General features: G+C 41.5%; 4 protein-coding genes and 1 long non-coding RNA gene across 6 annotated transcripts; 3 read left to right on the plus strand and 2 right to left on the minus strand.

The window, feature by feature from the left end:
- Positions 1-1,211: 1,211 nt before the first annotated feature.
- Positions 1,212-6,794, minus strand: LOC145212949 (uncharacterized). The gene is made up of 3 exons (XM_080081195.1): positions 5,736-6,794; positions 5,532-5,688; positions 1,212-5,245 (listed from the first exon to the last, which is right to left on the minus strand). The coding sequence occupies exons 1-3, from the start codon at positions 6,792-6,794 to the stop codon at positions 1,212-1,214; spliced, it is 5,250 nt and encodes a 1,749-aa protein (XP_079937321.1).
- Positions 6,795-13,163: 6,369 nt separating this feature from the next.
- On the plus strand, positions 13,164-14,155 carry LOC145213901 (uncharacterized). The gene is made up of 2 exons (XR_013856913.1): positions 13,164-13,552; positions 13,943-14,155. It is a non-coding gene; the product is annotated as an uncharacterized LOC145213901 (long non-coding RNA).
- Positions 14,156-17,202: 3,047 nt separating this feature from the next.
- Positions 17,203-27,400, minus strand: LOC145212950 (uncharacterized). The gene is made up of 12 exons (XM_080081197.1): positions 27,111-27,400; positions 26,899-27,050; positions 26,281-26,431; positions 25,885-26,048; positions 25,382-25,562; positions 25,113-25,179; positions 24,552-24,717; positions 19,056-19,216; positions 18,740-18,920; positions 18,429-18,499; positions 17,979-18,159; positions 17,203-17,753 (listed from the first exon to the last, which is right to left on the minus strand). The coding sequence occupies exons 1-12, from the start codon at positions 27,169-27,171 to the stop codon at positions 17,490-17,492; spliced, it is 1,800 nt and encodes a 599-aa protein (XP_079937323.1). The 5' UTR covers positions 27,172-27,400; the 3' UTR covers positions 17,203-17,489.
- LOC145214899 (uncharacterized) lies at positions 19,304-20,163 on the plus strand. Its single transcript, XM_080083517.1, has 3 exons — positions 19,304-19,681; positions 19,764-19,822; positions 19,888-20,163. Exons 1-3 carry the CDS (start codon positions 19,598-19,600, stop codon positions 20,099-20,101), a joined length of 357 nt encoding a protein of 118 aa, XP_079939643.1. The 5' UTR covers positions 19,304-19,597; the 3' UTR covers positions 20,102-20,163.
- Positions 20,158-24,276, plus strand: LOC145214898 (uncharacterized). 2 transcript variants are annotated; one of them, XM_080083516.1, is made up of 2 exons: positions 20,158-23,988; positions 24,054-24,276. In XM_080083516.1, the coding sequence occupies exon 1, from the start codon at positions 20,221-20,223 to the stop codon at positions 23,371-23,373; it is 3,153 nt and encodes a 1,050-aa protein (XP_079939642.1). In that variant the 5' UTR covers positions 20,158-20,220; the 3' UTR covers positions 23,374-23,988; positions 24,054-24,276. The 2 variants fall into 2 exon arrangements, with proteins under 2 accessions (XP_079939642.1, XP_079939640.1); XM_080083514.1 differs by lacking the exon at positions 24,054-24,276 and having other exon boundaries at positions 20,158-23,847; positions 23,930-24,018.
- Positions 27,401-27,649: the final 249 nt, after the last annotated feature.

A 27,649-nucleotide genomic window follows, 5' to 3' on the forward strand; every position in this document is an offset into this window, starting at 1 on the left:
TCCAGGTTATGATGATTGGTTCATTTACTGTACAACTTGGCAGAGTGAGGTGACTTTATACTGCTTTGATTAAAACCGTTGTACTACATTTTTGAAAGAAAAAGGCTAAAATTCAATGTTGTTATGCCGAATGACTTCTTAGTGTGAACGTTGTTTTCTGTGATTGTTGGTTAAGTGTTTATTCTGACTTGTGTTGTGCCATAAGTTTAATTTATTATTTACATATTTGGCTCAGCATACTATATTTTCATACAGTGCTTGCAGCGAATGATTGTTTGTGTCCCAGTTCTAATCCTGTTTCTGGATTGCTTACAATCATTGTGTGCAACATTGTGGTTGTTGCCGCTGTTCAACATGACTTTTATCTCTTTGTTGCATGAAAATGCTCTATTAAAAAATTGCTAAACGGAAAAAAAGAAAAGTGGACTGTGGTAAGTAATAATATTTGTATTACAGTCAATGTAATGTTAATTCTTGTGCACATTATTAGTGCTTTATGGCCGCAATCTACAATATGTGACAAATACAAGGGGGAACTCCATGCAACTAAAATACTGTGCCTCCGGTTTGTGATTTTTACTAAAGTTTTGAAAAAAATATTGTTTGTGGAATCATGGACACCAAAAGTTGCTTAACAAGGTTCACGTAATTGCTAAAACGCGATGCTGCGTTCGCAATTGGGCCGGATTTTTAAGGTAAGACAAATAAAACTATTGATCAGTGTAGTAAATCCGGCTCTATAATGATAAGCTTGTGTAGAATTCAAGCAGTGTGCTAATTCTACCTTTCAGTCTCTTGACTGGCAGAATAAGATAGCCGGTTTCAGATGCACTTTATTTTCAGTGATTTAAAACGGATTTTTGACCACCTTAATCAAATAGAATCAAAACTTCACAATTACAAACAGTCCAAACAATTTACCTTATATAACATAAAATTATCCACCTCAGCAAAGTTTGATACAACACCACAGATTTAGATACTGCTGAAACAATGACTGGGCTACACGTGCAGAGACAAAAAACCGAGAAAGCAGGACGCACATAAAGTTGGCAGTTATGTCGTCACAATGAACGTATAGGTCACGGGTTACAACGGCGGGAAAGGTTCTTGCTATTGGGGAGCGTTACATACCGGCCCCTAAATAACGAACGTGGAAACGAAGTTATTTACACAAAACGACGTAAGGACAGAAACGAAACACAACAAAGTTACGCTGCCTCAAGTAAGCACAACTTGCGAATATCGCGCGTATATACAGCCCTCGCAGTGCGAACGCGAACACTTCTGACAGCTCCTTCACCATCAGGGTACACCTCTTCGACAATGCCCTTTGGCCAGGCACCCCGCGGATTCATTTCGTCCACGACCAAAACCAGGTCACCAACCCCAAAGTTTTTAGTTGGACGTACCCATTTCTGGCGCAGCTGAAGTATTGGCAGGTAGTCGCGAAGCCACCTCTTCCAAAACGTATCTGCCAGCCACTGGACTGTACGCCACGATCTCCGGTAGCCGTCGGCAGTCGCGAACTTGTCCGGAGGAAGAGAACAGTCCAATTTTCCTATCATTAACATGTTGGGAGTCAGTGCTCGCAGATCCCGAACATCATCACTAAGGGCAGCTATCGGTTGGTTGTTGAGAATGCGCTCAACTTCTGCGAGCAACGTACACAACGACTCGTCGGTAAGCGAAGCATTGCCAACGATTGCTTGTAAAATTCGGCGAATAGAGCGGACGACGCGCTCCCAGACACCACCTTGGTGGCTTGCAATCGGGGGATTAAAGTGCCAGTTTGTCCCTCTTTGACGCAGATGGCTATGAATAGCAGTTTGATTCCATTTTGCCATGCCTTCACGAAGTTCACGTTCGGCACCTACGAAATTGGTGCCGTTGTCACTAAAAACATCAGAAGCAGATCCTCTTCTGCTGGAGAACCTGCGAAACGCATTAATGAAAGAAGAGGTGTCCAGCGAATGAGCCACCTCAATGTGTACAGCCCTGGTACACATGCAGGTGAATACACAACCATAACGTTTGACTTGACTCCTTCCTATCTTTACCAGAAAAGGTCCCATGTAATCAACTCCCACACTGGTGAATGGTGGGTTACCAGGAGTAATTCGTTCCTTAGGTAAAGCACCCATGATCTGTGATCCGGCCTTGGCGTGGCGTAGTTTACAACCTTTGCATCGGCGAACCACACGCCGCACAGCTGAGTGCCCTTTAACTATCCAATACTTCTCGCGCACAGACGCGAGCACGTGTAACGTTCCACAATGACCTTCAGTGTGATGGTAGTGGTTGATAATTAAGTCCGTCACGTGGTGACGGTATGGCAAAATAATGTGGTGTTTTTGTTGCTCAAATACATCTGACCTCCGCAGTCTTCCTCCAACGCAAATAATACCGTTGACAAGACAGGGGCGCAGCTTGCACAACGACGAACGATATTTCGTTGAGCAACAATGCTGCATTGCCTCTTCAAAGCTTTTACAGTCCGGCAGGCAGGCAAGGTCAGAGGGAAACGCTTCTTGTTGTACCAACTGCACAATATATTTTGACGCATTTTCCAACTCTTGTACAGTCAGTCCTACCGGGTTAAAACTTGGCGCATCCGCAGACCTATTCTTGTCGTATTTCCAAAGCACACAATCCTTAAATCGGCTCAACCAAGCGATAGACTTTTGCAGTTTATCCCACGAAGAAAAACGCTGCAACAGCTGTTGCAGTGGCGTGTCATTGGCAGTCACCTTTGTAGTGCATATAGTATGTGATTTTATTTCGAGGTCTGTATCAGCTACAGAAAATATGGCCGGCTGATCAGGCCAGGAATCCTGACAGTTCCATAAAAAATCTGGTCCCCTGAACCAATGTCTGGCTTTAACAAATTCGTTGGGCATTAGTCCACGCGAAGCAATGTCAGCAGGGTTATCTTTGCTTCCAACATGTCGCCATTGTGATGGCCGCGAATGCTCATGAATTATAGCGAGGCGATTCGCAACAAAGGTCTGAAAACGGCGAGCAGTATTGTGTATGTAGTGTAGCACAGTTGTCGAGTCAGACCAAAACAACACATTGTCTACGTCATAGTCCAATTCTTGAACAACCATTGTCCCTAATTTAACTGTAGTTACAGCAGCGACGAGTTCCAGTCGCGGTATTGTGACAGGTTTTAAAGGGGTCACACGAGATTTTCCAAGCACCAGTGAACAGTGAATATTCCCGTTTGAGTCAACAAAGCGAAGATAACACACCGCACCGAACCCGGTCTCGCAGGCATCGCCAAAGCAGTGCAGCTGTGTTGAAACGATGACTGCATTGGGAGGTTTGTAGCAACGCGGTATAGAAACGTTTTTTAATAAAGGTACGTGGTCCAACCAAAGATTCCAGTGCTCAACCGCACTTTCGGGCAGTGGATCGTCCCAATCAAGCTGCTGGTTGCAAAGAGACTGCATTAGCCGTTTCATAGGAAGCATAAAGGGTTGGATAAATCCAAGTGGGTCGTAGACCTGACTGATCACTGAGAGCATTCCGCGACGGGAATGCGGCTTTTGTTTTATATTCACTCGAACCCCAAAGCTGTCATTGGCCATGTTCCACTGAATTCCCAATGTTTTTTCACTGGGTAAGTCCGACAAATCCAAGTTCAGCACTGCACTTGAGCGGTCTGGTTCGTTAACAGACTCGAGGACGGCTGTCGAGTTGCTAAGAAATTTCGTCAGGTGAAATCCGCCCTCACGCAAAACCTCGGTTATGTCCCTGATTAGCGCAGTGGCTTGCGTAACTGACGACGCTGATTTGAGGCAGTCGTCGACATAAAAAAATTTCAAAATGGTCTCAATAGTATCATGCGAAAACATGTCGTTCTGGTCGAGCGCAGCCTTACGCAGCGCGAAGCTCGCGCAACTAGGCGATGATGTGGCACCAAACAAATGTACCAACATTTGATAGTCCACTGGCGGCAGGCTTGTGTCCCCGTTGGGCCACCACAGAAATCGAAGCGAATCACAGTCCTCGGGCAAAACCCTCACCTGGTGAAACATGCCTTTTATGTCAGCGGCAAAGGCGATCATTTCTTGGCGAAAGCGTAATAGCACTCCGACAAGGCTGTTGGTAAGGTCAGGCCCTTGCAGCAACTTGTCGTTCAAGGAAGTTCGTTTGTAGGAAGCGGCGCAATCAAAAACGATTCGGAATTTGCCACCCGTCGCGTGATGTGGAATGTACCATGTTTGCTTTGTACATGGCAAACTATCTGGGGGAATCTTTCGAGCAAATCCCTGTTTCAAGTAATCTTGCATCTTTTCTGTGTACCTTTCAAGCAATTCCTTATCCTTGTCGAGGCGGCGCTTTAAGTGTGACAAGCGTCGTTCTGCCAAGCTCCTGTTGTAGGGCAGAATGGGTTCAGGCGATTTCCAAGGCAAGGCTATCTGGTAATGTCCATTCACTTTAATGACACTGTTTTTCATGATTGAAAGAGCTCGTTTGTCATTAAGTGAAAGTCCTAGGTCACTCGAACGTTTATCCTGAAACTCAGTACTGTATAATTGCTCCAATTGATAATGTAGCTTTGTGTCAGCGTGTATGTGATTTACGTTCGCGTTCTCAGTGTCCTGCTTTTTCCCTGGGCCAAACAAACACCAACCCAAACCAGTGCGAATAGCAATGGGATCGCCACGAGTTCCACGTACAGCCTCATGTTGCTCGTGAGCCTCGTAAACATCGGCTGCGACGAGCAAGTCAACATTCGGACAGTTTATTGTAGAGAACTTGAGATCCCGAATGTGCGGATACCGCTTTATATCGTCCACAGTAGGAATGCTGCCTTGTAGGTTGGGTAACTTGGGAACGACCCTAACATCCTTCAACAAAAAACATGCGCCATCGTTCAGGCCTTGTACGGATAGCGAAACTTTTCGTCTGCGCAATGTCTGCGTTCCGTTTACGGTAGTAATTGTCAAGTTGTCTTCAACACCGCTTAGTCCCAGTTTCTTTGCCAATGCTGCAGAGCACAATGACGTGTCTGACCCGTCGTCAAGAAAGGCATGTGTGAAATGGGGTTTACAATCTTTATCCAAGACGGTAACTGGCACGACCTTAAGTCGCACAGAGTGAGTTCGCAGAGTAGCAGCGGATATTCCAGGCAGGGCGGATCCGTCAACTCCCGCTAAAGCGCTAGAAGATTGCCCGGATGGGCCAGAAGGTTGATCCCAATGCAGTAGCGTGTGGTGCCTTTTCCCACAACCGTCTACACGACACACATAATTGGATGTACATTCGCCCGCACAATGCTCGGGACGAAAACAGTTAAAACACAGTTTGTTACGCCGCACTAGGGCATGGCGTTCCTTTACCGGTTGGCTCAAAGGCCTCACATTTCCACAAACAATGTGACGACCCACATTGGGGGCATGTAAGGGTCCGTCCCGGTAGATCCTGATTCACAAATGAGTCTTCACCCGACACTGTCGAGTATGTAGCTGCGACTCGACCCGGGAACTTGCCTTTATTGGTAACTTGGCTTTTTGACTTACGTTCCTCGTCGGAAATAAACCTCATCATTGGCGAGAGTGTATCCTCTACCAACATTTCCAAATGATCCAACAAAGCTTGAAAGGTTACTGGTTGATTTCGTAAACGAAGTTCGGATGACTTAGTGATGAACCGTCTAATTGCCCTCTGCGGCAAGCGCTGCACAACGGCCTCAACATTTTGAGGCAGATCGAGCGTGTATTTACAGTCCCATTGACTGAATAACTTGCAGCTTGTGCACGAAACTGTTGCAAGCCCTGGAAGTCGCTATCCTTTAATTGTGGGCGTTGCGTCAATCTGTCCATATGCGCTCTTACTACAAGGTCTAATCTCCCATGTCTCCTGTGGAGTATATCCAATGCCTCCCTGTATCCTAATTCGGGAGGCATGCTTTTGCATTCCAAAATGTTGGTCAGGGCATTTTCAGTGCAAAATTCACAGAGATATCCCAGCTTCTCAGCATCAGATAAATACGCCTTGTTTATCTGCCGGTCAAAGTCGTTCAAAAACTTGTGATAGTTAATAGGATTGCCGTCGTACTTCATCAATGACAGTTTCGGTAAATTGAAACCTTGTTTTATAGTTTCTGCAATTACATACCAATTCTCAGTAGTCGCCGGTGGACCATGAGGGTAAGGTTTTATTGTTGCATTTTGATGCTCATTTTCAAATGTGCCGGCCCCAGTGGCTTCTGCGCAGGTGGCAACCACAGGACCGAATCCCTCTGCCTTCGCTGGGAGGACTCGAGAAGGCCCGACAGAAACCTGTGACTTGGCTGGTGCAAGTGGTTTGTCTGTCGAGTTCACATTTGTTGTTCGATCTGAAATAGCTTTCGATGGCTGTTCATTTTGGGTATGCGTTAACGCCTTTGTAGAAACCTTTGCGTGTTGCAATAGAGGTACAGGATTCGGTCTTTTGATTGGCGTAACATCCCATCCATGTGAAGACTCACACGAATCGAACTCGCTCTCCGTTTCAGCAGCAAACTCAGCTAACTCTAATTCCTCTTGGGCTTTATCAAGCTCGAGTTCCATTTCCAAGTCCAACACTTTGGATCTAATGGCGCATCGCCGTTTTAGTTGCCCAAGTTTCAAAGCTGCAGCTTCGGCTTCTCGGCGAGCACGCGCACTGGCAGTACTTTTGACACTTCGCACCGAGCCTTTAACGGACGGGGCGCCGTCGTTGGTTTGTTCATGTCTTACTGTATCAATCACTTCAAACAACTCCTGTGACGTGCTGGGAATGTTTTCCCCCTTAATAGACATTTCTCTCGAGACTATCGCCACAGCAAAGCAAAACCGTTTTAAATGATGTAGAATTCAAGCAGTGTGCTAATTCTACCTTTCAGTCTCTTGACTGGCAGAATAAGATAGCCGGTTTCAGATGCACTTTATTTTCAGTGATTTAAAACGGATTTTTGACCACCTTAATCAAATAGAATCAAAACTTCACAATTACAAACAGTCCAAACAATTTACCTTATATAACATAAAATTATCCACCTCAGCAAAGTTTAATACAACACCACAGATTTAGATACTGCTGAAACAATGACTGGGCTACACGTGCAGAGAAAAAAACCGAGAAAGCAGGACGCACATAAAGTTGGCAGTTATGTCATCACAATGAACGTATAGGTCACGGGTTACAACGGCGGGAAAGGTTCTTGCTATTGGGGAGCGTTACTGTCCGTTACAGCTTGTTTAATGATATTTACTAAACTCATTTCTACCAACCAGCCCACAGCCTAAAGTATAGGCTATATAGTTACTTTCCAGCAGGAAAAATGAAAGTATTACTCTCTATGTCAGGGTTCTTTACATTTGCGGTCATGTCCCATTTGACAATGTTTATTCAATCTCACTGCCCCCTAAATTAATATCAGCATTGATAAAATCAATAAAGGATGCTTTTTGTAATCAGGTGTTTGTCTTGTTTTTCGGAAACAACATACATAGTTCCAAGCGTTGGAAAAAGCCATTTCAACACTGATAAAGTGCGAAAAAGAAGGCTGTGTGGGCGCACAGAGCCACGTTGCCAGTATTTTTTGTAAATATGACGTATTCTTCTATAAACATGTGCATATGTCGCCCAGAAATGGTTGATGTAGTCAAGGCAATCTTCAATGCGATATTGCGAAAAAAATACATTACAGGATATAGTACAACCAGACATTTCAGAGAAATGAAGCGTTTACTTCAATTTCCAAAAATAAGTTCGAAATCAGCGCCGACATCATTACAATACGTTCATTTGCAATTGCTTGCAAGTAAATACCTAGCATCCAGATTGTGCTGCGCCCCTTCTAAACCCTTTACGCTCCCTTATGGGGTGGAGGGCGCCCCCTAGGTTAAGAACCCCTGATCTTTGTTTATTCAAACTGTTGTAGCAAGTGTTCGCTTTGCTTGGAACAAACACTGAGGGCTAGAAGTGACAAATTTGATCAACAGAATCCCATGTTTATTACCGTTTATACGCTGGAGAAAGAATATAGGTTTCACAAAGTTTAAGAAGAACAAATCAAATGTCAACATTTGAACAGCAAACGAATAGTGCGAAAGGGGACACGCAGGTATACGGCTTATGATATTAATCCACCAACCAATAGCAAAAGTTGTCTTTAGAAAACAGTATTTACTATGTTATCTATAAAAGGCTTTTGATCATTCTTTACCGACATGGAAACTGCAATCAGGTTTTGTTCTTCGAACTATTTCGCTAGTTTAAACCGAAACGATACACGACACCACAGACCAGAACGACCAGCACAACTCCAAGGAAAGCATACATTTCCTGGTCGTGCGAATCTTGAATGGATCGTAGCATTTCCTCAATATCAACGTATTGTACCCTTTTCCCATCATTTTCCTTCTGGAGCTCGGAGTTGGTGTGTTGAGAGGAGATGATAATTGGGCCAGCAGAAAGGAGATGTTTATTTCCAGCGGTTGTTATCTCGCGACGACGGCGGCGCTTTTTGTCACACTGAAATGGACGAAAAACGAGTCTTACTGATTAAAAGCGTTGGTCACCAAAATGCTATTCGTAGAAGTTGCCATTATTCAGTTATGAAAACTTGCCAAGAGATTTTCAAATACAACAGAAGGTAAGGTTGAAGGTTGCATGACAGGTATTTTATCCCAATTGCAGCAGATTTTCCTGCATAAAAACATGATAGACTGAATTATGACCGCCAATGCGTTTAATAATGTGCTTAGCAGTTACACCTGTCATGAAACCTAGAAGTGTAGGTAAAATTGTATTTCAGCTAACGTGATATCTCGTGCTATTTACATTATTTCCGGATTGATTTCGGATGAGCTGACTGTAACATTGGCATCAAACACACAGGTCAAGATGAGACAGTAGATCTTGTAGCGTTGAACGGGAGCCGATGGATCAAGACGTTTTTGATTCCATACGATGTACGTTAGTTTGATCAGACCGTCAGATTCCTAGATGTAGGTTAATTAGGCTACGGTGCATTAAACTAGCAAGCTAAATGTCCCAAATTGCTGCTGCAAAACATGCCACTAATAAATGTACAGACTAACAGTATCAATTTGTTTTCGAAAAAATATTGAATGTTTAAAATGATTTATGGTTTTACCCAATTTAATTTTTTTAGAGTTTTTTTGTGAACATTTTAAAATATTTTTTTAAAAGGCATATCTTTTGTTTCAAAGGTTTAAACCAACACGACTTACCGAAGCTACTGGGACGCATTGAGTAATGTTGAAAACAAAATATGGGCGTTGTATATTTGTCACACAACTCGGATCAACATCTTCAGGCTTAACATCCTCGCTCGGCGCGATGTACAAGATGTCAAGTTCTTCTGCGTTGAGGTTTTTAAAATTCTCTTCGTTTAAGCTATGAAGCAAATCATTGATATTGTACAAGGTAGATTGATTAGATGTCACATATGTAACAATTTTTAATTTTTAGATAGACACATAATATTATTTAGGTGCCTTAGTTGCACGGAAGCACAACAAGAAAATCTGATGTGGTTTTAACTGACAACATTTTGATCCGTATTTGTATTTGATCCGTACAAGGGTCCGTATTTGCAATTGGCAAAACAATTGCACAACGTTGTTCTGAAGTTTAAAATTGACAAAACAACTGCACAACGTTGTTTAATACACACTCAGACTCTGCTTACTTGATAACCGTTGTTTCTCCACATTCAATTTGTGCACGGGGAGGAGGTGGACATTCTGCAAACCAACAACAGGCAATAAGCGTTGCGCAGTCCCAGATATTTTACACAAGCATCAACATAAAATCGTGGCAATTTGACGGCAGACGTATTTGATAGGAATTTGCATTTGTTGCAAACATATCAAAACAACAGTCAGATATCACTTACTTTTCTCCACGACAACTTGAAAGAAAGTGTCAGCGGCCCCTGGTTGAGCGTCACTAGCATACATAAGTCGCACTTTGTCACCTCCAAGGACCCAGGTTGTGGAAGAAGTAAGCCCTGAGTTATAGATTCCATACCTTGTAGGGGACCCAGATTTACCTAAAGCATCCTCAGCCCAGTTTATCTAAACAGTCAAGAGCTATTTACATCCATTAACTTAAAGGTACCTGAAACTAGGACCGTTTTATAAATACATGAAATTGTGAAACATAACAAAGTTAAATTACTGAAACTCGTCGAACTATCCATCGGTCTATCGCAGTGGTTCGTAACCGGTGAATTACTCTCAAAGCGTCATTTGGTATTTTTAGAGGTAATTACATTACTATTTGTTATTTTCGTGACGTCATCCTTATGTGTTAGTTGGTAAGTTTGTAGATTGTAGTATGACAACAACAAAATAGGAACCATCGGCCATCGTAACACAATTGTAAGCAAGATATTCCTTACGAAAAGATAGTCTGTCTCTGCCAAGATCATGTCCAGCTTGAACTGAAAAATACAACCAACGTCAGCCTCAAACGTCCAAACGCAAAATAAGCCGGGTGTTAACGGTGGGCCTCTTTCAATTCTAGTAAAATCTCCAGTGTACGTTTCCCCACAATCTTGCGACGCTAGAAACAAGTTGCAAAAAGTTAGTTGCTGTAAGCTACCCCAGAAAATGCTGCTGCCACCCCAGAAATTGCCTGGCCGTATTTATATTCGTGCATTACAGATATGGGCTTCTTTCATTTACATGCGCTCTTTTTAATGGTCGGTATATTTCGAGCATGTGCAAAGCAAGCTCCGCGAAATCTCTTTTGTTTTTAAACAACGCATGGGGAAACCCGTTTGCGCTACTCGCTTCAGTGATTTCAAGTTTGCTCCACCAGAACAAGTCTGAACAGGACGTAACAATGGCAAATTTCACGTTTTTATGTGTTGTGGATGTTAATTAGCAGTTGGAGAATATATTGTTACACAGAGTTTCATTTCCATGCACGGAAAATTTAATTGCAGCCGCCACCATGTGCGCAAATTTCGTGTCGAAACTGCAATGCCGATTCGATAGTCTTGCAAAATTGAACTTGTAAAATTAATTTACAGATCTCTGTTTATGTATCACATGCTACGTTGCGTTTTGTGCGTTATGTTACCTTTTCAACCACACTACTTCGGATAAATAACGCTACCCAGCACGAGATACACTTTTCCCGCCACTAACCAGTACACTGCTGTGATCACATAACTAACGCATTGTGACGTCATAACTACACATATAGATGGACGATTTGTGACATGACTTTCATAGTTGTTACGTCCAAGTTAAGCAAGATTGCGTACAGAGTAATATACGTGTTTATACCCTGCCAATATCCGCGAAACGCCATCTACTAACCTTAACGAGTATCGTGGCGTGGTTTGATCACGTAAGGAACCTGACCAAATTTTGCCACCCCACAAAAGAAAATTTATGCTAAAAAATCGCCGCCTATGCTTGTTCCTTATAAGTTTGTCAACTGATTTTGACCGGAAAGTAAACATTTTCCATACCGTGATATAATTAGTAAAACACTAAAATTGTTGAAAGAATGATAATAGAACAGGGTATGATTTCCAGAATCAATTTACCAGGATTTTAGGTGGTTGTGAATTAACAAACAAATGCGTATGACTTAATTTCAAATGTTTACCTGGCATTGGTTCCCAACTGCAATAATGCCGTTAGCCAGATAAATGGACGTACGAAACATACTTGAGATTAATATTGAAGCAAAATTACAATTGGCGTCAATTACAATTTGTCCGCCACCGCTGGTGTCAGGTGGAGCAGCTCCACAAAATCCATCAACTGAAATCGACGTAAAATAAATATCACACGTTTTATGAAATAAATTAATTTTATTCTTACCTTGACCTGTTCTCAGGAGAACCAGCACAAAAAAGAAATGCCCCCAGGCTTTAAAATCCATCGTGAAGTTACTTGTTAAAATGTTAAATGATTAAGACCCAACAAAATTGAGATCCGACTAATCTGTTTACGAGCAAAGGCAGTAATGAAGACCCTGTATTGGGATCTGTATGCTTTATGTCACATTAACAATGTATCGCAAGAGCAGAGGGGATAGAGAATGCACTTGGCTTAGTCATTTGTCGGTTTGCAATGGATTGTTTTGAACCAACGCTTTGAAAATCCTTACGAACGATATGCTACATGTAGTTACAGCAACAAATTACTGGCAAACAAAATATACATCCCATCGACTTGTCTTCCATTCATTATATTACCGTTTAAGCGGGTACGTTGGCGAAAATTGATGAAATATAAATCCTCAAAAGTACTTTCAATAAATATTTATTTTGTTGAGTTTGTCTGTTGCAGACCTGAATTATGCGCGCACAATGGCTTTCTTGTCACCATGTTGAATTCACACAACATCTGTGGAAAGCTAACACGATATTTTGTGATATTGTCAACTTAATATAATCAAGAGTTCTCAAAAGATTCACCCTGATAGGTACCAAGTGCATGCAATCAAAGAAAATGAAGACGTTATGGTTGGTATGAAATGATCTCAAAATTTTGGTTATTTTGTAAATGCGCTCTGGGCTAAAAAATGTGAGAAAAATTTACATAACAAATCAAGTTCAATTCAAGGAAATTTTGTTCCATCCCACACAGAGTAAAACAGGCGAATAGTTTATTTGGCTGGATGTAAAAAACACTAACAAATCTAATAGCAATTGTATTGAGGTAGGCTATAGCACTAAGAAAATTATTGTTTGAGATAACCGACTGGAATACGTCAAGCAGTTTTGTAGTTTAATGCACCCAGCGGTTTTCGAGTTTAAACCAAACAACACGATGGAATTATATCAAGCCTAATCATCTATTGTTACACGAACAACCCAAGCTCTGAATATCCTGTTTACCGCCATGGTTCAAGCTACTGACGGAGCCCTTCCAGGCAAGCGTGTTAAAGAGCCCCGGCACCGGAAAATTATTTTTTAATATGTTGTTTGTCGTATTTTTATAAACACGATTTCAGATTTAAAACCACAAAAATCGAAGTTACTAGTCAAATATTTACGTTTTAAATCTAAAAACACTGACACCTTGCGGAAATTTTTGTCACTGAGCTCAAACGCCATGTGACGTCACCTCGTACCAACTTGGTTTGGAGCTTGTTTGCAGTCGGTGGTTGTTAAGGTTCTGCGGCGCCAATTACGTTAGTCAGTTTAGGTATTTTGGTGTTTAAATGTTTTCATTTTTATACTCAAGTGTGCAAAAATGCCTGCAGTGTGTTCTTTGTATGGTTGCAATTCAAGAGGAAATCAAAAGGCCAGCAATTTGACACTTTTTCGCTTTCCAAATATAAAGCGATTGCGGTCAGCTTGGATTAAATTTGTTAACGTGAAAAAAAGGGACCAACGAAATACAGTGTTCTTTGTAGCCTACATTTCACAGATGAATGTTTCACAAATAAAATGCAGCAGACAGGAGTATGGCAAAAATTCTGGTGTTAAAGCCAAATGCCGTTCCATGTATTCATTAGAACAGTCTTCTTCATCAAGAAATGGCATTGAGAGCAGTTGTAAGAAAAGTAGCATATGGTATGCTTTAATTAATTGTTTTCTGACATAATCTCATTTAACATGATAGTCTTTAATATTACCATTATGTCATACTAATTTAGTTTATTGTCATGCCATTTACTTGGTAATAACAAAAAAGTGTGGTTGTGAAAAAAGGTGTGATAATATCAATATATTTTCATTTGGGAACCACCCAATCTAAGCTATGAGCCAAAATACATTGTATGTAAAGGAAAACTTCTTTACCTCTTAAATGGTGTACCAGAAGTAAATTAACTGCAGATTTCCCTGGACACTCAGCTAAATTTGGTACATACACAATGATGAATGATGGATCTTTGCAACAATAAAATTGTTGCTATTAACCTTGTTAATGTATTCAGATGGTAATTTCATAATATTTTCTAGAGCAATGAAGTGGTAAACAGCAATGATATGGAAAAAGAAGGATTCTTGGGATGCATTGAAAACATCACAAGCAAAGGATTGTTTATTAAAGCCTTTGTGACTGACAGGCATCCACAAATCATTAAATACATTAGTGAAGAATCGTCAGAAACAAAACATTATGTTTGGCATGTAGCTACAAGTATGATAGAAATAAAAGATGAGCATACACCAGTATATTTGTGTTTATGGTTTTCAATTCAGAAATCCAAAAGAACTGACAGCACTTTCTAACAAAGCCTATTGCAAAGAGTTGGGACCTTGGGTGAAAAGCATATGCAACCACATGTATTGTTGTGCAGCAACATCACAAGGGATTTCACAACTTATAGTTGACAAGTGGCTGTCAGTCCGGCAACGTAACTCTGAAGTCTTCCCCAGCACCATTCAACAAATTTTAGTAAGCAGTATACCTGTAACGCATAGAGGTTGCTAGTTGCATGTTAGTAGTTAGTACAGTAAAACTTACTCGTGACGGGTGTTAATTACCCTCATCATGATTGCCTAATTGACGTTTAAATCGATAACATGCTGCTTCTAATACACGTTGAGACATATAGATTCAAATCCAGGATATGTTTTTATACAAAGCAGATTCGACTCAGAATATTCGTTGAACTTGGCTAACTGCTGTTGCACTTACTAATTTCATGGCAGCAAACGCATGATTTTCTCACCTACCTTTTTAAGCAAACAGTTGTTATTTATTGCTTAACTGTCAACTAAGTATCTACGTTAATTTTATCAGTTGTAAACAATAGAAAAATGTACGCATCAAAGCTAAAACAAGCAATAAAAACAACAGCTGACCAACGCCATTGTTAGAAGTTGGTACGAGGTGACGTAACAATCGCTGCTACATATCAAACCAAGGTGTCGCTCGAGAGCTCGTTGTTTGATTGAATATCTCGAAAACGACAAATCATAGGACAAAAAAAATTAGTGATTCGAAATCCCTGATTTTTGGCAATTCTAAATATCTAAAATGTAGAAAAAGTCACATCGCCGCTGCCGGGGCCCTTTAAACACTATGGGCGGAAATATCAGACAATTCATCCTTCGCTAAACACAGGCAACACAAACCATCCCGTTTACTGCAGTGCTTCTGCCTGCACGCGAACCTTCTGCCATTTTAGTCTTTATGCACAAATTTCGTTTAGGGAAACATGGTAACTTTTAGCAACTAAAATAAGGGACCGCGAACCCCGGTTTAGAAAACGGAGCGTTATATCGATTGTAATACCACCCTGTGAATGATAGCAATGGTGTTGTGTATACCAAGGTCTTGTTACTCTGCTGCCTTGTGCAGTACAGTTCATTACTGCCCGGGAATGTTTTTCGGCAAAAACGTAAATCTTCGTGTTTTGAGATTCAAATTACATCAATGTGTTTTGAACTTAGTTGATCAGCGACCTGAAACAAACCACACTATGAAGGGTTATTTCGTATTTGGAGAGTTGTAAGCGTGTCCGAAATTGTGTCCCAAATTAGGCTTAAACGTCAGATTACCTAACGTGATATTACTTTACAAATGTTAATATAGGCCCTGATTCAAATTAGACATTCCCGAATCCAAATCCCTTACAATTGTAATCCATGTGCATAAAACTAATCATGACAAGTAATAAGAGGTGTTAACCGGGTTTGTGGTCTTACCCAATACATACGGCGGTTGCAGAAGCCTTTTCGAGCACAATGGTTGTATAGTAAAGCAGGAAACATCAGAATTAATCATCTATTGCAGGGGTGGGGAACCTGCAGCCCGCGGGCCGCATGCGGCCCGCTTGCCTTTTTAAAGTGGCCCGCCTCAACATTTTGTTAAAGTACAGCATAAAACTTAACATAAAAAAAAACAATAAAATGTTTATGTACAAATATTTACTTGAAATGACTTCGACACTTCCACGTTTGACGCCAAACGTGCAAAAATTGCCACACATTCAACCACTTGCTGTATTTGTGACGTAACAGTCACTCGATTCTATTTGTGACGTAACAGTCACTCGATTCTATTTGTGACGTAACAGTCACTCGACCTCTCCTTGCAGTATTTGCCATGTGGTGTTAGTTTTAAATTGATTTTAGAGCTATAAAATGTATTCGGTATAACGGAGCTAGGGTATTCCAGAAGAATGGAAAAATGTTAGTCGAATTAAGTGATAAACCTGAATTCCATGTTTGTTGCAAATAAGTAACAGCAAAGAAAAAAAATCTGGAGCGATGAAATATAAAAAAATCCGGAGCGTTGAAATATAAAACACTTGTGTGCTTAGGGCATTTTTACACGGAATTTGAAAATAAAAAAATATTTGGCCCGCCCGAAAATGTTGTGCAATTCATGCGGCCCGCAGTACTAAGTAGGTTCCCCACCCCTGATCTATTGCAATGCAAACCAATTGAGCGCTATCGAATTTCCTGTTTTTTGACGGAACAAAGCGAGCCGCGAACTGAGCGCTTGTGTTCACCTTATAGGTAGCTGACATCATTCCTTTTGCGATAAGCTACACCAAAATGTAGCACTTAGCATTCCGTTTTGGCATAGGCTACACTTAAACCAGGACTTTCCAAACTTTTTCAATCGCGACCCCTTTTAATCTTCCCAATTTTTCTGCGACCCTTTATAGTTAATATGAACAGTGCAAAGTATGCACTTCTTGTATTTATTAAAGGCTTATTTCGAGCGTAAAATAAAAACAAAAAAGCAAACATTTATTTCGTGCGACTGCTTTCTGCTACCAAGCAAGTCCAGCCGTGGCTCAATATTTGTTAATGCTGGTCTTAAAGCTGTTTCTAGGTTGCTTAAGCTGGAACGGTATTTTGTTTTGATTGCTGTCAACGTTGAAAAAGCTAACTTCAGAGAATATGCTCTAACGCTACCCCGGCCACCCCGAGTTTGGGAAGCCCTGTTCTAAACACATGATGCAGGTAATTAATGTTTTGTTTTAGTAAATTAAAATCGACACTAACCATGCGAGGTTAACATATATATGCATGAAGTACTTTATTAAAGGAGTTTGAGTTATATTCATCTTTGAATGAACACTTTGGGACAAGAACTCTGTCGAATTGTCGCGCCCAACCTTATGTACAGTCAAAAAAACCTTGATCGGAATTAAGCCCCGGGAACGTCCTGCGTTCCAACGCCTTGAAAAAATTGAAAGACTTGTAGGAAGTGTTCGCTTGACAGGATAATTGGCAAGTTAACCATACACAATCCTATGTTTATTACCGTATATAAGCAGCAGAAAGAATATAGGTTTCACTGATGAACAAGCACACAAAGTTTAAGAAGAACGAACCAAATGTCAACAAATGAACAGCAAAAGAATATCGCGGAAGAGGTCATAGATTGACGGCTTAAGATCGGCAAGGCAGCGAGGGCAAAAAATCATTTTTTATCATTTGAAAACAATTTAGTTGCCTGGGTTTCTTTTCAATTTTCTTTTACGGCATGGAAATTAACTAAGAAAACTAGCAGTAACTTAGTTTTGTTCTTCGGCACATTTCGCTAGTTTAACGCGAAACGATACACAACACCACACACGAGAACGACCAGTACAACTCCAAGGAAAGCATACATTTCCTGGTCGTGGGAATCTTGAATGGATCGTAGCATTTCCTCAATATCAACGTATTGTACCCTTTTCCCATCATTTTCCTTCTGGAGCTCGGAGTTGGTGTGTTGAGAGGAGATGATGATTGGACCAGCAGAAAGCAGTTGTTTATTTCCAGCGGTTGTTATCTCGCGACGACGGCGACGCTTTTTGTCACACTGAAATGAACGAAAGGCAATCAGTTTTCCTGACTAAACGCGTTGGTCACTTAATTGATTAGCCCAAACACGTTTTTTTTTCGGATTTAAGTAATATTTAGCGTTATAAGTTGACATGCCGAAAGCAGATATTTCTACCACTTACAAAAGACAGCTTTTGTAGTTAGTTGTTCCAAATAAAAATGAATATTTTTCGATGCTCATCAGTATGACGTTATCGCTTACCTCATCCGGGCAAAGTCCTGCGTCAGTATCACATATGGTGACGTCACAGTGCACGTACAATTCTTGTTCAGTGACGTTGGTCCACACAAAGGAACGAAATTTGAACTTTCCGTAGATTGGGTGACTGTTTCTCATCACCACAATTGCATTGGCAGGATCGTATGGGTTTGATGCAGGGCAGCTGAATAACAAAAAAACACAACGTTGTTGATTGCTCTTTTCTTTTTGAGCAGAATTAAATTTTAAATTGGTCTAATAAATGCTATGAGAATGTGAAAACGATGCGTTTAAATAAAAAAATTTGGTCCCCCCAAACTTTGTTGCCATCTGAAAAGTTGACAGGAATATTGCTAAAATAAATTATTTGCATTGTTTTCATGCAGACCTAGGTGACCTTACGATGTATGTGATTTCACTTTGATGAAGATAAACACAAATAAAAAAAGATACCTGGCGGTGATGATGGGATATATTGGGGTAGAAGTTGGTTCCATTCCCTCTGTAGCCCAACATGACGTCATCTGCAGCAATCAAAACAAGATTTCTATCATTACAATTTTATAACTAAGCTACAAACAGGCAATGAAGAAATTATGTTACGTCGTTGTATTGGCAGACCCACTACACCTTACAACGTTTATTTAGCGTGCTCCGATGCAAAGTTGTAAGTTCGATAGCGCTAATCGAGTCTGACGCGGGCTTGACTTTGCACTCGACCTAATTTATGTCGCAAACGTTAAAACAACGAAATGAGAACTTACATCCACTTGAAAGTTGTCGGCGGAATCAGGGAGATCAGAAAGTTCCACTTTGGCGAAAACGTAGTCAGAAACCATAACTGTGTCGCCGTCGCTTAGTGATTCTTCAAGTGAATCGTCGCTGTACAAATCTAATGACACCTGAAATTCTCCTTCTGCTGGATCCGTGTCAAATCCAATTTTCCTGCATAAACACAAGACCCACTGAATTAGGAGCAAAAGTGTGGTTAATAATGTGCATAGCAGCTACAACTGTAATAAAACCTAGAAGTGAGGGTAAAATTGCATTTCAGCTAACGTGATATTGTGTGATATTTACATTATCTCGGGATTGATTTCGGATGAGCTGACTGTAACATTGGCATCAAACACACAGGTCAAGTTGAGACAGTAGATCTTGTAGCGTTGAACGGAAGCCGATGGATCAAGACGTTTTTGATTCCATACGATGTACGTTAGTTTGATCAGACCGTCAGATTCCTAGATGTAGGTTAATTAGGCTACGGTGCATTAAACTAGCAAGCTAAATGTAATAAATTCCCGCCCGCAAAACATGCCACTTGTTACATCGCCATCGTACATATTATTATGTTTTCTATGTTTCCCGCCAGTAGGCTTAACTCACTTGTATGGCGCAATGTTGTGCAACCTGGTGACATTGTCTGTCACACATTTGGTGCTTATGATGTCACAACCTTGGCATTGTTTTACTGAAGTCCCAACTTGTAAGCGTGACTGCCTCGTGTTTATTAGCGACTGGATGTTATAGAGGCAGCATGCTTTATCTAATTGACCGGTTATGTTTGTTTCTTTGCTAACGAATAGGAAATTTGTGCTAACTGAACTGTTGCCGGTCGTCCAATGTGTAATTTGTGCATTTCTGGCCCACGGATCCCACCGTCGTCAGCCAACTTGCTGTTTGCTGTAAATAACTGTATTTTTCCGGTAAGCCTTGTTGCTTAAAGTCTCGCAGTTCGTTACTAATCTGTTTTGGTGATGTTTATTGAATTTGATGCTGTATTTGCAGAACCTAAAATCTCCTGATCGCTTTGAATGTTACTGTGACTCTGGTCCTATAATAGTTCGGTAAGAGTCAACTGTACTGATAATTTCTCGTCTGTTTCCTTAACTAAATTAGTGCATATTTGCAGAAACCGCATTTGCCTTTGTGCTCGTCTTGCTGCTGAACCCTTGAGCACCGTCTCTGTCCTGAATTGCCTTAATAAAAGAATTCGTTATTTTGGCTCTTGGTGCCTTGGAGTTGTTGAGCGCGAGGAAAGGCGCGTTGAGAACCGTTCTAGGAATTTAAGCGATCACCCCTGCTGTGCTGTCTGGGCGCATAGAGTCACGCCCTCTACCAATTAAAAGACAGCGCAACATAGTTTCGAACTAAAGGACGTTTCGAACTGAAGGACGTTTCAGAACCTTTGGACACTTGTAAGATCATATCTTATTCAATAGAATCAAGCTTGAAAATCTCTGCAATGGAAACTGGTAAATCCGTCACTCCTTCGCTTGATTTCTTTTCCATTGCTGATGCCCATGGAGGGGACAAGGTTTCCAGCTGCGCGTACGCCTGGAAACAAGCTTGTTGGCAATGTAAGGAATTAATGCTGAAGGCCAGAAATGTTGATCTCGTGAAAGGGTATATTCCGTTGGTTGAAACCATCTTCAACAATCTTATTGCCGCGTACGCCACCTTTGCTAATGATAACGAAACCATATCTCAAGCGCGAAAAGAATGCCAACAGGCTAAACGTGAACTCGATTTCCGTGTACAAGAATGGATAGTAAACGTCGAGAAATCTAAGGGTGACCACGAAACTCGTACAAGCTACTCGTCCAGCTCCAATCACGGTTCCGCAAGTATTCGAACGTCTGGTTCGACGGAAAGTTGCCGAAGGGCTGCTCGGGTGCGGCTGCGCGTGGCTCGCTTGTTGCGAAAGCAAGTTTACGAAGATGTAGCACTGAAGAAGCAACAAGTCGAGCATCAAGCTGCTATTGAGCAGCAGCAGGTCGCCCTCGAAGCCAAACCTGTCGTTTCTCTTGGAAACTGTTCTAGAGAGCCAGCATACGTAACAACTAGATCACCCGCTGTGATCAAGACTCCGACGAAACATGTAAAGATGTCACTGCCGCATGTTCCGAAGATGGATGCAAAGCCAGTTCTTGCTCCTTCTGTCGGTCCACCTATCGATAGGTCACGCACCTGTTGCGACTCCTATCCTCCATACATGAACAAACCGCGTGCTTCTACCCCGCTTAAATGTGTACCTGACACTGATTTCGTACAACAGCAAATAGTCCTGCCTCAGCCGGCCATCAAGAAGTTCGACGGCGATCCGTTGAACTACTGGTCGTTTGTTCGTGCCATTGAGTCGCATGTTCATCGCAGAACAAAATCTGAAGAATCGCGACTTGTTTGCTTGCTTCAATACTGTGAAGATTCTGTTGCTGACAAACTCGAAATGTACAGCAAGGATACAGTCTCTGGGTATTCAAAGGCGCGTTCCCGACTGTATTATGATTATGGTCAGCCACACATTGTTGCCAATGCCTGCGAACGTCGCTTAAGGCTTTTCCCGCCCGTTAGACCCGATCGACCAAAGGAACTGATGGAGTTTTCTGATCTGCTTCTAAGATGCCGTAGCTCTCTGGAAGACATCCAAGAGTACGCGAGTTTGAATTCACTGGATATGTTGAAGCAATTGATCTGGAAACTTCCATTTGATCTTCAAAGGGAATGGGTGGAACGATCTTTCCAAGTGCTTGACGAGACCGGGAGACAAGCTGGATACCTTGCGTTTACAAGTTTCGTTGTGCGGTGCGCTCGTGTGGCCAATTCGCTGTTTGGAACAGAAGTGGTCTACGAGGCCGTGCGCGATAAACCGCGAATTGAAACAAGGAAAGGTTCAAGGGCCGCGGCATACAGCATCTCATTATCGAAGTTCGACAGGGCACGTTCTAAGAATTCGCCAATTCTTGTTTCGTGTGTCTGTTGCAAGCAGTCACATGAATTGTCCGTGTGCCCGGAATTCGACAAAATGACACTGCTCAGGCGTCGTGAGTTTGTGCGCTCAAATAGCCTTTGTTTCAAATGTCTTTGTTCGGGTCATCGTTGTCGAAAATGTCCGATTCGGAAATCGTGCTCCGTTGAGGGTTGCGCTGGTAACTTTCATCACACGAAGCTGCATGGAACCTTCAAGAGAAGGCCAGCTTTCAAAAATTCGAGAAATTCTGCCATGGTAACGACGAATGCGTCCGACAATAACTGCGGGGTCTACCTCAATATCGTGGCGGTAAAGGTCAGACATAACGGGATTGAGGTACACACATATGCCTTTCTTGACCAAGGCTCTACTTCTACATTTTGTGAACAACGACTGATTGACAAACTCGGCTTGCAGCGTAAAGGTCGAAAAATCTGCTTGAGTACACTCACCGACAAATCCCGAGTGTATCAAGGTTCCACGGTGTCCTTAACTGTCACGCCGTTTGAAGGTGGAGAACCTCTAAAGTTGAAAGAGGTTTTGTCCATTGACGAAATTCCTGTTTCGCCGAATTGTAATCCAGCACCGAGTGTTCTTCACGAGTTTTCACATCTTCAAGGTTGCAGCCTGCCCTGTTTGAAAGGAGGAACGGTCACCATCCTCATTGGCGCTGACGTTCCATCTGCCTTTAACGTCCTGAGTACGTGCTCGGGTCCACAAGGTCCGTGTGCTGTAAAGACACCCCTTGGGTGGTCACTTTTTGGTCCCGAAGTTAGTTCGTCCGCTACGAACAAGACCGACGTCCGATGCATGAGAGTGGCCAAGGTTATGTACCAACAGGAAAGGAAAGGCAAATATAGCGACAGGAAACCAGTTCACGGTGCGCCTACATTTGGCAAGGAGCGAATCACTCTGGATTCAACAAAAAGGTCTGTCAAGCACCGCGATAAACGTTCAAAACTTCCGTTGTCACGGAAGGTTCGTGCAGAAACGCTGCAGGCTGGCCGCTCGATGGCTGGCAAGCGTCTCGTCAGTTTACACAGCGAAGGTTTCTGTGAAAAGGATGTTGATACGATGCAGACTTACAATTCCAAGGGTCGTGCTGAAGAGGTTTCTACTCCCGGGCAATTTTTGTGTTTGCCGTTCAATTTGAATTCGAGTGAGAACAAGCTAGACAGGCGGCTTAACTGTTGTGCTAGGAGCCCAAAGGTCTGTCCTGATAATGCTGAAGTGCTGGGTCCTCACTTGGGTTGTGCTATGGAGCCTCCGAATGTTGACAGAATTTGTTTTCATTTATGGCCTGATGGAAATTCATGCTGCTCTCCGACGCCTCATGGGATGAAAGTGCCCATGTTTGGGTCCTGGTTGTGTGATCTGCGATCGTCTCGTGATGACGACATTGTTCCACTGATCGATGATTCCCGTTGCCACTTCAGTGAGAAGCTAATCTTTCGTGCCAATCCTGGTGGATTTCGAGGAGTTAATATCGAGCTCGCACTGGCGAGCGGCGGTACGCTCCGGTGTCCGGTTAAAGGACTTGACCACATTATTGATTCTGATGAGAGTTCGGCATCAGCCCCTCCGAGTGATTGCAGCCCAGACTTCTGGGATGAACGCCGAGTTGACTGTGCGGTGCGCTGGTGTTGAGGACTGTCCGACGTTGTTTTTGCCGCATTGCGATGCGCGCGCGATTGGCGATGTTGTGTTTGAAAATGTGTCCCGCATTTTGTGGGGGAGTGTTACATCGCCATCGTACATATTATTATGTTTTCTATGTTTCCCGCCAGTAGGCTTAACTCACTTGTATGGCGCAATGTTGTGCAACCTGGTGACATTGTCTGTCACACATTTGGTGCTTATGATGTCACAACCTTGGCATTGTTTTACTGAAGTCCCAACTTGTAAGCGTGACTGCCTCGTGTTTATTAGCGACTGGATGTTATAGAGGCAGCATGCTTTATCTAATTGACCGGTTATGTTTGTTTCTTTGCTAACGAATAGGAAATTTGTGCTAACTGAACTGTTGCCGGTCGTCCAATGTGTAATTTGTGCATTTCTGGCCCACGGATCCCACCGTCGTCAGCCAACTTGCTGTTTGCTGTAAATAACTGTATTTTTCCGGTAAGCCTTGTTGCTTAAAGTCTCGCAGTTCGTTACTAATCTGTTTTGGTGATGTTTATTGAATTTGATGCTGTATTTGCAGAACCTAAAATCTCCTGATCGCTTTGAATGTTACTGTGACTCTGGTCCTATAATAGTTCGGTAAGAGTCAACTGTACTGATAATTTCTCGTCTGTTTCCTTAACTAAATTAGTGCATATTTGCAGAAACCGCATTTGCCTTTGTGCTCGTCTTGCTGCTGAACCCTTGAGCACCGTCTCTGTCCTGAATTGCCTTAATAAAAGAATTCGTTATTTTGGCTCTTGGTGCCTTGGAGTTGTTGAGCGCGAGGAAAGGCGCGTTGAGAACCGTTCTAGGAATTTAAGCGATCACCCCTGCTGTGCTGTCTGGGCGCATAGAGTCACGCCCTCTACCAATTAAAAGACAGCGCAACACCACTAATAAATGTACAGACTAACAGTATCAATTTGTTTTCGAAAAATCCGGGTCTGAAAGTGTAATTTGGCACATGGCGAGAAAGTTGATGTTTTCGATGCTTCTGTTTCTGTTTATTGACATGTAGGTCACAGTAGGGTAACAACTTTTGAATGTTTAAAAAGTTTTATGGTTTTAACCAATTTACTTAATTTTTTGTAGATTTCAAATAATTTATTTTTTTGAAAGCACATTTCTTTGTTTTTAAGGTTTAAACCAACACGACTTACCGATGCTACTGGGACGCATTGAGTAATGTTGAAAACAAAATATGGATGTTGAGTATTTGTCACACAACTCGGATCAACGTCTTCAGGCTTAACATTCTCGTTGGGCGCGATGTACAAGATGTCAAATTCTTCGGCGTTCAACTTGTTTAGATTCTTTTCGTCAAGGCTATAATACAAAACAAGGTTTATGTGCAAAAAAGAAAGATAATTCTCTCACGCCACTCTAAATTGCATTGTTAACACTACAGAAAAACTGGCAACGTTTCACACGAGACATGCAACTGTACTTAAAGTAGAAATGTACCGAATATTCGGTTTTCCGAATTTTTTAAGCAAAGCGTTGATTTTGTACAAGGTAGATTGATTAAGCAACGATGTCACATTGGTAACAATTTTTATTTTTTAGATGGACTCCTAACAATGTTTAGGTGATTTGGTTGCACGGAAGCACAACAAGAAAACCTGATGTAGTTTTAACTAACAACATATTGACATCAGACTATTGGCATTTGGCAAAACAACTGCACAACGTTGTTCAAAACACACTCAAAATCTGCTTACTTGATAACCGTTGTTTCTCCACATTCAATTTGGGCAGGAGGAGGGGGAGGGGGAGGTGGTGGACAAGCTGCAAATCAACAACAGATAATAAGCGTTGCGCAGTCCTACATATTTTACACAAGCATCAACATGACATCGTGGCGATTTGACGGCAGACGTATATGATGAATTTGTATTTGTTGCACGGCAGACGTATTTTGACGGCAGACGTATATGAAGAATTTGTATTTGTTGCACACATAACGAAACAACAGTCAGATCACACTTACTTCTCTCCACGTCAACATGAAGGTAAGTGTTAGAAGCCCCCGGTTGACTTTTGCTAGCATACATAAGTTGTACTTTGTCACCTCCAATGACCCAGGATTGGGAAAAATTAAACGCCCCGTTATAGGTTCCATACCTTGTTTGGGACCCAGTTTTACCCAAAGCATCCTCATCCCAGTTTATCTAAAAGGTCAGGAGCTATTTACATTGAATAACGTGAATGTATCTGAAATAGGATCGTTTTATAAATACATGAAATGGTGAATGTTAACACAGTTTAATTACTAAAACTTGTTGAATTATCCATCCGTTTGTCGGAGTGGTTCGTAACCGGGGATTAATTACTTATAAAGAGCAATTTGTATTTTTAGAGGTAATTTTCTATTTGTTATTTTCGTGACGTCATCCTCCAGTGACGTCTTAGTTTGTAGATTGTAGTAACGATAATAAAAAAGTTCGGAACCATCGGCCTTCGTAACACAATTCTAAGCAAGATATCCCTTACGAAAAGATAGTCTGCCGCTGAAAAGACCATGTCCAGGTTGAACTGAAAAGTACATCCGACCTCAGCCTCAAACTTCCAAACGCAAAATAAGCCGGGTGTTAGTGGTGGGCCTCTTTCAATTCTAGTAAAATCTTCATTGTACGTTTCCCCACAATCTTCCGTCGCTACAAACAAGTTGCGAAGTTGAACTTATCTTAGTTTATATTACAGGACCGCTAGTTTCAGAACGTTAAGCAAAACCTGATTTTTTCGCATGGCAATTGCCAAATCAAAGTTTATTTTTATTTAAAGATGAAAAAATTATCCGTACCCAAACATACGTCTTTAGATTCTAAAAATGTGCAAATTCTGTTCAATTAAAAAACTGTAAAAAATGCGCGTTTTTGTAGGTCATACATGCTTGGTGTCTCCAATCTAATGGAAAAGCAGCAGTGTTGATGCAGGTAAGAAATAAGTTGAAACCTGATGAACGCACACCACCGGTCTCTGTACCAACGTTAATAAAAGTGCCAAGCAACGTTGCAGTGTCATCCATTCCGTCAAAAACCTGTTCAGGCAAAATAAAATTAAAAGATAACAAATTTAAAACATTCAATATCGGCAAAAATTGTCCGACCTTTTATGCCGAAGAAAGCCAATAAAGTCACATACTTTGAAATGCATTTCCGTAAGGTTTTACAATACATTTTGTCCTAATTTTAAGCTTACAAGTTAATAAAGAAACAAACTTATTTCGTTGAAAAGCATCTTCAAAGGGTAATAGAAGACATTAGAATTAGAAAAGGCTAAATTCTTTTTCAATGAAATAAGCATTAAATTGTTCCTTACTAGATTGTCAACTGATTTTGACCCGAAAATAAACATTCCCCAACTTGTGATATAATCACCAAAACTTGGAAATTATTGCAAGAATGATAATAGAACAGGGAAAGAATCAATTTATCAGGATTTAAGATGTTTTTTTTAACAAACAAATACGCATTACTTAATTTCAAATGCAGTATCTATGTTTACCTGGCATTGGTCCCCAATGAAGCCGTTAGCCAGATAAATGGACGTACGAAACATACTTGAGATTATTACTGAAGCAAAATTGCAATTGGCGTCAATTACAATTTGTCCGCCACCGCTGGTGTCACGTGGAGCAGCTCCACAAAATCCATCAACTGAAATCGACGTAAAATAGATACCACACGTTTTATGAAACAAATTAATTTTACTCTTACCTTGACCTATTGTCAGGAAAACCAGCACAAAAAACAAATGACCCCACGCTGTAAAATCCATCGTAAAACTACTTGCTAAATGATTGAGACCCAACAAAATTAAGATCCGACTATTCTGTAAACGACCTCAGGTAGTAGCCTAATGAACACCCTTTATTGGGATCTGTATGCTTTATGTTACATTAACAGTGTTTCGCAAAGGCAGAAGGGATAGAGGATGCGTTTGGATTAGTCATTTGTCGGTTTGGCATGGATTGTTTTGCACTAAGGCTTTGATTACCATACCAACGATATGGTTATTTTTAAACTGCGCTCTGGGCTAAAAAAATGTGAGAAAAATTTCCTAATCAATTTAAATTCAAAAGAATTTTGTTCAATCACACGCAGAGTAAAACAGGCGAATAGCTCATTTGGCTGGATTCAAAAACTCCAACAAATCTAATAGCAATTGGGATGGCATTTTCGAGATAAACGACTGGAATACGTCAGTCAGTTTTGTAGTTTAATGCATACGGCTTTCGAGGTTTCGAGTTTATACC

The sequence above is a fragment of the Phallusia mammillata genome, chromosome 2 (assembly GCF_965637545.1).
Source record: "Phallusia mammillata chromosome 2, kaPhaMamm4.hap1.1, whole genome shotgun sequence".
NCBI classification, from domain to species: Eukaryota; Metazoa; Chordata; class Ascidiacea; order Phlebobranchia; family Ascidiidae; genus Phallusia; species Phallusia mammillata.